At 47.9% G+C, this 10034-nt stretch overlaps 1 protein-coding gene across 2 annotated transcripts in view; it reads right to left on the bottom strand.

Moving 5' to 3' along the window:
- PTPN5 (protein tyrosine phosphatase non-receptor type 5) overlaps positions 1-10034 on the bottom strand; it is a 167789-nt gene that overhangs the window by 34365 nt on the left and 123390 nt on the right. The window contains exons 3-4 of one of the 2 annotated variants that reach the window (XM_088451781.1): positions 7513-7702; positions 2991-3086 (exon numbers count right to left, since the gene is read on the bottom strand). In XM_088451781.1, the coding sequence (XP_088307907.1) occupies positions 2991-3086; positions 7513-7671 (255 nt within the window). In that variant the 5' untranslated portion in view covers positions 7672-7702. The remainder of the gene's footprint in view (positions 1-2990; positions 3087-7512; positions 7703-10034) is intronic. The other variant, XM_088451783.1, reaches the window with a different exon arrangement.

The raw sequence follows: 10034 nt of genomic DNA, 5'->3' as shown, positions 1-10034 counted from the left end.
ATTATTTAGGAGCCATTAACAACTGTTTGAGAGATACTGAGACCTGTTACAGAGCTATTGTGAGAGTATGAGAGATACTGAGACCTGTTACAGAGCTATTGTGAGAGTATGAGAGATACTGAGACCTGTTACAGAGCTATTGCGAGAGTATGAGAGATACTGAGACCTGTTACAGAGCTATTGCGAGAGTATGAGAGATACTGAGACCTGTTACAGAGCTATTGCGAGAGTATGAGAGATACTGAGACCTGTTACAGAGCTATTGCGAGAGTATGAGAGATACTGAGACCTGTTACAGAGCTATTGCGAGAGTATGAGAGATACTGAGACCTGTTACAGAGCTATTGCGAGAGTATGAGAGATACTGAGACCTGTTACAGAGCTATTGCGAGAGTATGAGAGATACTGAGACCTGTTACAGAGCTATTGTGAGAGTATGAGAGATACTGAGACCTGTTACAGAGCTATTGTGAGAGTATGAGAGATACTGAGACCTGTTACAGAGCTATTGTGAGAGTATGAGAGATACTGAGACCTGTTACAGAGCTATTGTGAGAGTATGAGAGATACTGAGACCTGTTACAGAGCTATTGTGAGAGTATGAGAGATACTGAGACCAGTTACAGAGCTATTGTGAGAGTATGAGAGATACTGAGACCTGTTACAGAGCTATTGTGAGAGTATGAGAGATACTGAGAATTATCCACAGATACTGAGAATTGCTAAGAGATACTGAGTTCTGCAATATTTCAAGTACTAATCATGACTTGTGCAAGAGACTAAGGGGGCGATTCAGACCCGGATGCTAAGACGCGATCGCTCGCATCCAAAAAGGGCCGGGTATGCAAATTCCGCGATTGCACTATCTGGTGTAAGGATGCCCTCTATGTCTTAGAGAGCGACGGTAGATTGATCGCACACCGGTATAAAGACGCCCACTCTTCTTTCTTAGCAGACATCATCTCCAGGAAGTGTCCAATTAATCAGAACTATTGAGAACCATCGGAGCTGCACGCAGCACTTGCGGTAGACCCTACCCCACCGCAAGCACTGCGATCACTGCAGGCTGAAATACAACCAAGTGACGTGTACAATGACGCTTCCATGCTAATTATGCACACCCATAAAACTCAGTTTTGACGCCCAGACACGTCTGCGTTCGCAGCACCACTCCCCCTTTCACAAGCACCTTCCCCTGTTACTGTCACTCAAGGTAGCGCTCAGTCTTTGTGCTAAGAGCGCATGATTCCTGATCACAGTGACTGGTTCGCGCATGCGCACTGCGATGCATGCGCATTCGGGCAACAATCGCCCATAGCGAGCGATCGCGGCTTAGCATCCGGGTCTGAATCAGGTCCTAAGTTTTAGAAATCAGCGTGATATTCATCTTGTTTGAACCACTACAGAAACAGTGCCTGAGTTTGTAGTGTAAAGAGCGGCAGCCATTTTGTGTGAATGCTTAGCTGAGTTAAACTGCACTTTGGGACTGGGGGCCTGATTCAGACGCGCTCGCGAGCGGGTCGATGGTGGCCCAGTGCGCATGCGCGAGACCCGGATAGCGACGGGCAATCCGTCGCTCCGGATCTCGTACCAAAGGGGGCGTGCTGTCAATGTTGAGTGACCGCACGCCCCTTTGGTGGGCGGGCCGGGGGAGTAGCTGCCCAAACGGAGGCGTTCCCATGTGAACGCCTCCGTCTGGGGCCGGCCCCACTGACATCACTCGTGATGTCAGTGGGAGAGATTTTGGTTCTGATAGAGCTGAAATCTCTCTGGGGCTTGCGGCAACGAGACCCTACCACAAGGGTCTCGTCGCAAGCCCGATGGTCGTGATGGTCTTGACCATCGCGACCATTTTCCTGGCTGCTCGCTATAGCTCTGGGTGGACACCCACAGCTATGCGAGCTGCCAGGAGGCCGCTCTAAAAAACAAAAAGGCCGGTCCTGATTCAGAGCGAGCTTGTGGAGTCATTACCAAGGCTGCCATGCTATGTCATGTTACCGTGTGTGAGGGGCTAGCCTCTCTGCTACAGCCTGAGGTGGATGAAGCTTGTGGAGTCATTACCAAGGCTGTCACATTATGTCATGTTACTGTGTGTATGGGGCTAGCCTCTCTGCTACAGCCTGAGGTGGATGAAGCTTGTGGAGTCATTACCAAGGCTGTCACATTATGTCATGTTACTGTGTGTATGGGGCTAGCCTCTCTGCTACAGCCTGAGGTGGATAAAGCTTGTGGAGTCATTACCAAGGCTGCCACATTATGTCATGTTACTGTGTGTATGGGGCTAGCCTCTCTGCTACAGCCTGAGGTGGATAAAGCTTGTGGTATCATTACCAAGGCTGTCACATGACATCATGTTACTGTGTGTATGGAGCTAGCCTCTCTGCTACAGCCTGAGGTGGATAAAGCTTGTGGAGTCATTACCAAGGCTGCCATGTTAAGTAATGTTACTGTGTGTGTGGGACTGGTGCCCCGCTAAAACAGCATGCCCTCAGTCTTCCCCAACCGTGGGCTGTCAGCGCCCGCAGACACTCCCGGCCATCCCCCCCTAGCGTTCTGCCGTTCCCGCCAAGCTTGGCGGGAACACAAGGGTACCACACATACTGGATGTAAAATAAACCCAGAAGTTCGGTTATGGTGCATACACACGGTACGATCTGTACCACCGACTTGAAAGATATCTTTCAGTGAGTCATCCTGCCACATCTCTGACCAGGCCAAGTTGACGATATAGTGCAAGTTGGCCTGCATGCATGGGCGATGTAAGATATCTTTATCGTCCATGCGGGAACGCGCAACGTTGGTCGTTGTCAGGTTGGTGACTGCAAAAAAGTGAACGGTAACGATATGAACAATATAGTTATCATTCATATCGTTCATGAAAGTCGTACCGTGTGTACGCACCATAAGATTAAAGGGACAATTCAGCTCACTTTCTTAATAGTAACATTTCTTGGCTGTTACAAATGTCTAATAAATAATAAATGGCTTACCATGGTGCCAACCAGTGCCATGACTGAGAAAACAATCACCAACACAAAACCAGGCATTTCGATTTTCCAGAATCCACTTTGCAGGGTTGTCAAATCCTTAGAGAAAAAATGCAGTGTGTTAGCGGCTGCACTATCATGATCATTGAGTATATTAGTAAGTGTACAATGTAGCGTTCCCACTAGGCTGTTTTAGTGGGGCGCAATGGTACATGGTCCCGTTGTTTAAAGTACTCTTCCCGCATGTATAACGGACCCACTCACCGTGATGAATAAGCCTCATAGAGACGTGTAGAAAAATGCAGCTATTATGGCTACAGTAGTTTCCTTAACATGATATTTTAATGTTGTACATATGCTGCATGGGTACTCGCAATTGCCCAATTAGCCGACCAGCGCTGGTACCATTTGCATGCTGGAGCCATAGACATGGATGATATAGAACTACATGCAGAATGCAGCCGGACGTTTGAAAATAATATATACAAAGGCAATGCAAATAAGCAAGTCCGCCCGGGCGACAGACATCTCTGAAGGCGGATTTCCTCTTTAATTTGGTAACAATATTAATTCACGGTGACAGGCTCTCTGAATAATTAGGCTTAATCCTCTATATGAGATAGTTGCTATATAGCAAAAGACATTAAGATAAATGAGGGGTGACCTGTAGAACGCATTACCTAGGGTACAAGGTGAACGTCTCCGCGCAGATAACATTAATTAGACCTATGACTCAGGGTCTGATAGTATTTGATTCCTTTGGTTGGCTCTGTGGCTCCAGATGGTCTGTATGGAAGCATCATTTAGGAGCCATCTGGAGGATGGTAAGTATTGCTATCTGTCCCCGCTATTACATTAAGCGTACACTCCAATGTCACTAATAGCAGTGTATTCTTACACGCCACAAACTGAATTATATTATATCAGTGCTGTTCGGTATTAATAAGCTTTCTCTGCCTGCGCTGCCATTTGGTATATCTCGCGTACATCGCTGTAATTGTGCTGATTACCCAGCAGACTGTGCTAAATGACATTGTTTTATTACGGACAGACTGTACAGTTGTACTAAAAAAGTTCCTGGCTGAGTGGGAGTGCCCGAGCGTGACAGAGGCGGAAGGGTTAATAAACCTGCCACGGATACTGTAGGTTACATCTGCAAGGGGTGCCCGGGCTGGGAGGCATCATACGGGTGAGGATGAGGACAGAGGAAAACACCAGTCACAGCTTATTGTACTGCGCATCTCTTTCCAAATAGAAATTGCAACTGGGTACGGCAAGGGGGCCAGGAATGGGGGTTGGAGAGGGCATGTAGACAGGGCAAGGGAGCATGTTGATGTAACCAAGGTATGAGTGTGATGTGGGCGCGCTGATGCGAATTGCGGCCAAAATGACAGCTGAAAGGAACCAACTGGGGTCTAAGGGGGAGATCGTTGCCCAAACCAAGCAATCAGCATCTAACTGTCACAGTCTATGCCCGACGGAGCCATACAATCTCTGCTAGTAATCTCCTGAGGTGGTGACCAGTGATGTGCGATAAGTCGGCACTTTGGGCACCCAAAGCAATACTTTATACGGGTTTAGCCGCTTTGTACGGCTTCTGGGCGCAGGCTCTCAGTCTATGGGAGGAACAATTTATTTGCTTCAATAGGTGCCCATTACTTTCACAAAAAAACCAGGAGAAAGGGTACAGGAAAGGCAAAGAATGAAGCCACCATGAGACCTCCGGATTGGTCTACAGTATATCTATTGGGAGCATTTACACACCACGGACTGTCCTAGCACCAACTCTCCTGGCTCCAATTCCAAGAGAATGACATTAACATTATTATTATTACTATTTGCACAGACTCTTTTTATGATTCAGAACTTTATGGAACAGCGGATCTTATAGCTCTGCTCTATTTGTCAGGCTTATGCACCTTACTAAAGGTTACCTAGTGCTCGCCATCATTAAAGTCAATGGTGGGAACCCTTCATTAGCGGAGAGAGGTGGAGGCTCGGCTCTCTCAGCTAATGAATGCTCAGCCCATGAATTTCTATGGGAACTGCAGTGGCTGAGCCCTCATTTGTGAGGTGCTGTCCTTAGAGGAGGGTATCTGTCCGTAGGCTGGGGGATTGCCAGTTTGTTTTATTCTGAAGACCTGGATACCTACATGGACCGAAACGGACCGGAACCAAGGGGTAGGTGAGTATGGATTTTGTTTTACAGGTGTCGTGGATGTTACTGGACAATTGGACGTGAATGGCTATAGGGAATATAGGTGAGTATGCGTGAGTGTGAGTGTCAGAGTGAATGTGAGTGTGCATGTATATTTCAATAAAATTATACTTTCACTCTAAATACCAGCATGCGGGGGAGGCTTGCTGGCACCTCTAGTTCTCCAGTAAAAGACAATATTAATCATTCACTTTAACACAATCAACCCGGCACCCCCCAACCCAGGTTTGCAGGGAATAGGGGCTATTTTTCCAGGCCTGGAGAGGGGGAACCCCTTTATTGATGGGGGTTTACTCCCCTCCCCAGGAATCCCTGGCCTGGGCTAACTAGCGGTCATGTGTCAATGCTTTGGCTTGGGGAACCCAGCTATGGCATTACACCCCCACCAGAAAGATTTCGGTGCTGGTTATGGAATATACAGGGGACCCCCTACTCATTTTATCCCCTGTATTTCCACAACCAGGACTGGCTCACTGAGCCCAGTGCTGGTTGATGATAATACAGGGGAACCCTACAATTTTCCCCATGTATTTTCATAAACAGGACCAGCTCAGAGAAGCCTGGTGCTGGTTGTGCTTTTAGGGGGGACCCCACATCATTATTTTTTGCATTTTACTTTTTTTTTTTTTTACACACAGAAGCATGCACGGATCTCACGGATGTGTCTCGGAACTGCTCAGGCTAGACTCGCTAACCTGAAGAAGGTCTGTTTTTTATTCGAGTTTTCAGGCAGTAATAGTGTGCGAGTGATATTACATAGCCGGAGTTGTATCCTCACAATGGCAAAACATCTGGATGCGAGTTGCGGGGGTTTGTTAAACATGCGAGTTTGCATGTTCTCCCACCCTATTACATATGGTGAGTTCTAAAAATATGCGAGTATAGCTCTATTCTAGCACATTTCCCAAACTCGGACCCTATTACATCTCGCCCTGTGCGTCTGAGTCAGTACTGCCACACACTGCGCTAATAATCGGGACGCATGCACATTGATTCACTGCGCCCGACATCGGCATCAGAACCAGGACCCTTTATATTACACATAACTAAACACCATTCTGCACAAAACCACCCTGTTCCATAAGGGTCTGGTAGAGCCTGGCTGCCACAAATTGCTGTACATTTACAAAGAGTGGATTTAGGAAGATCCACAAAAAAAAACATCACACCCACCCAGTATGCAGAAGACAGGTCTACCGTAAAAAAGTCAACAATGAATAGGTTGACATGCAATAGGTCGACATGGGAAAAAAAGGCCAACATGTACAAAAAATGGTGGACACGTGAATATTTTTTTTTTCAACATTTTAGGGTTAGGGGTTAGGCACTTGTGTAATGGTTTAGGATTAGGCACTTGGGGGATTGCTTGGATTAGGCTATGGCTTGGTTTAGGCACTTGGGTACGGTTAGGGGTTAGGTATTTGGGGAGGGTTAGGCTGCCAGAGAGGACAGTTAGGGTTAGGCACTTGGGGGATTGCTTGGATTAAGCTACGGTTTGGTTTAGGCACTTGGGGATGGTTAGGGGTTAGGCACTTGGGGAGGGTTAAGCTGCCAGAGAGGACGGTTAGGGTTTAGGCACTTGGGGATGGTTAGGGGTTAGGCCCTTGGGAAGGGCTAGGCTACCAGAGAGGACGGTTAGGTTAGGCACTTGGGGGATGGTTAGGGTTAGGCTACGGTTTGGCTTAGGCACTTAGGGAAGGGTTAGGCACTTGGGGGATTGTTTGGATTAGGCTACGGTTTGGTTTAGGCACTTGGGGATGGTTAGGGGTTAGGCACTTGGGGAGGGTTAAGCTGCCAGAGAGGACGGTTAGGGGTAAGGCACTTGGGGGATTGTTTGGATTAGGCTACGGTTTGGTTTAGGCACTTGGGGATGGGTAGGGGTTAGGCACTTGGGAAGGGCTAGGCTACCAGAGAGGACGGTTAGGTTAGGCACTTGGGGGATGGTTAGGGTTAGGCTACGGTTTGGCTTAGGCACTTAGGGAAGGGTTAGGCACTTGGGGAGGATTATTGTTAGGCTTAAAATGCAAAAAAAAAATTGTGCTTACTAATTTTTTTGTGTCGACCATATATGTGTCGACCATTTGTCAGACGACCTTTTGCAATGTCGAACTTTTGTCAGTTGACCTTTTGACCCAGTCGGCCATTTGTTGTCGACCTATACATCGTCGATCTAACACCTGTCCATCTCTTATACCACGCCTCACACACCCTGCATCCTACAATACATTAGCTGAAAATGGAATGTTCTGTCTCGCAGACGCTACACAATTCATAGTAAGTGGCCGTACACTGATACACTGAGCTCACCAATATCTGCGAGAGCACAAGCAGGCAGATGCTGCCCCCAATAGTGAGAACGTTCCACAGGGCGGCCCAACTGTAGTGCGCGTTCCCCGCCACCTCCTGCGACTGATCCGTCCCGACCCCAGGGTTCTGCTGTTCATCTGTTTGGTGCGGGGAGCCCATATCTGCCGGGTGACTGCTGTCATGGAGAGACCTGGGAGGGAGAGAGGAGATTACAGCTACCAGTATTGTCTGTGAGTGACTCATTCTCATAGCTGTCAGATCTGGCTCAATTGGATTTTTATCACAAGCTGCAGAGACCAAATGCACTTTACTATGTCCCATTCCTGAACTCCGCCGAATGACAGCAGATATTTACCACTAGTGATCCTAACTGGTCCCTGCACCCATTGGGGCAGAAATTTCTATGGACCACACATGTCAATACTTGGAGAGAGAGAAATTGGAGAAGTTACCCATAGCAACCAATCAGCTCCCAGCTATCATTTATCTAGCACAGTCTGTAAAATGAAAGTTATAAGCTGATTGGTTGCTATGGACTTCTCCTATGTATCTCTCTCGAACGTTTCATACATCTCCCCCCCATATCTTACATCATGGACGAGGTAGATCTGGCACTTCAATTAAAAAAAAAAAAACTTGCATCATTCACTAACCCCTGCATTATAGAGTGTACAGATGAGGTGTTCATGTAGCAGTGACTATTGAGCGGTAGGATGTCTGGCTGGTGTAACCATGTAAGTACACGTGTGTGGCCACGTATGGAAGCCGTAGACACAGGTACATTGCAGCACCAGCAGCATGGTTGGATGATGACTTTACACGGCCAAAGCCAGTCGTTCTTCACTTACGTTTTACCGTTGGATATCTGATTGATAGAGCATGATCAGATGTTGATTAGTAGAAGTGAATATATTGGTCTGAATTTGAGAATTACTCCAGAATCGAATGAAATTTGCAGAATGATTTATGACTCCCGGGGAATTAGGCCAATTACAGTACATGTAATGTTAGCAGGAGTTAAAGTGGGCTGGAATGGGGCGGAACTGCGTTCCGTCACTTCTATTTGGAGATGACACAGTTCAGCCTCCTACGACCCACCTCAGCCCGCTGCCCCAGGGAGGCTCCATTTGCCGGGCGCCCGCTGAGATCTTGTTACCAGCGGGCGCCCGCTGAGATCTTGTTACCAGCGGGCGCCCAGCTCCCTCCCTGCAGCGCCACCCGGAGGCTGGAGCTGACTCCTGAGCTCCGGCTTCCGCAGTGTGCAGTGCACTATGGGAGAGATGTCATATTTGTGTGTTAGCGGCTTCACTATAGGGGCATAACTTCTGGGTGCATTAAAAAGGGACACTACTACTGGTGGCACTACTACTGGGGGCATTACTACAGGGGGCATTACTACTGGGGCCTAGGGGCATTACTTTTACAGGGGGCACCACTCCTGGGGGCACTAAATAAGGGGCATCACTACTGGGTTCACTGAATAAGGGACACTACCACTGTGGGCACTGCATAAGGGGCACTAACACTACTAGGGGCACTGCATAAGGGGCACCACTACTGGGGGCACTGCATAATGGGCACTAACACTACTGTGGGCTCAGCATAAGGGGCACCACTACTGGGGGCCCTGAATAAGGGGCACCACTACTGGATGAACTGCATAATGGGCACCACCACTGTGGGCACTGCATAAGGGGCACTACTACTGTGGGAGCTGCATAAGGGGCCTCATGAAGATGGGACTAGAAGCTTCTCCTAGGGATCGCCTCCCCGGTCTGTAGGGAGCCATTCCAAGCACCCCACAAGCTGGAAAAGAGTGCAACTGGGGCAGTGGTGGTGCCACCAATTCGGCATTGAGCCCTGGACAGCATCAATGGTTGCACAGCCCTCCTTATATTTATTTTAAAGCAACCCGTCTAAATTCTATTTGATCATCTTATTCTTTTTTTTTTTTTCTTAAAAATTCCTTTATTTGATATATATAAAGAAAAAAAAAAAAAAAAATTATATATATATATATATATATATATATACACAAACATACATAAAAAGGGAGAGAGTAGGGAAAGAATACAGAAAAGAAAGGGGAAAAAAATAATTAGGTGAGGGGAATGGGATAGGGGTACACACCAATTTCACAATTCACATAGATATAGAACTGTTGCATATGTCGTAGATGTTACAATGTCACATGAAGCCATATCACAGTCCGTATCAATACAGAATATAAATGGTATGCAATCGGGAAGCCGGCTGACATTATACCGACAGCCGGCTTCCCGACTGTCATATTCCGGACGAGGGTGAAATGACCGGAGGCGGGAGACCGGCCCCCGGCATCCCGATCGAAGTGATGCCGGGCGCCGCTGCGGACAGTCGCGGGGGGAGAGGGTTAGGTTTAGGGCTCACGGGGGGGATTTAGGGTTAGGCACCCCCCCGGGGGGGTAGGGTTAGGCTAGGGGGGGAGGGAGGGTTAGGGTTAGGCACCCCCGGGGGTGACTTAGGGTTAGGCACCTCCCCGG

The sequence above is a fragment of the Taudactylus pleione genome, unplaced genomic scaffold (assembly GCF_031769625.1).
Source record: "Taudactylus pleione unplaced genomic scaffold, aTauple2 ptg000027l, whole genome shotgun sequence".
Classification (NCBI taxonomy): domain Eukaryota; kingdom Metazoa; phylum Chordata; class Amphibia; order Anura; family Myobatrachidae; genus Taudactylus; species Taudactylus pleione.
The sequence above is the reverse complement of the archived record's forward strand: the minus strand, read 5'-3'. Positions and strand labels throughout refer to the sequence as shown.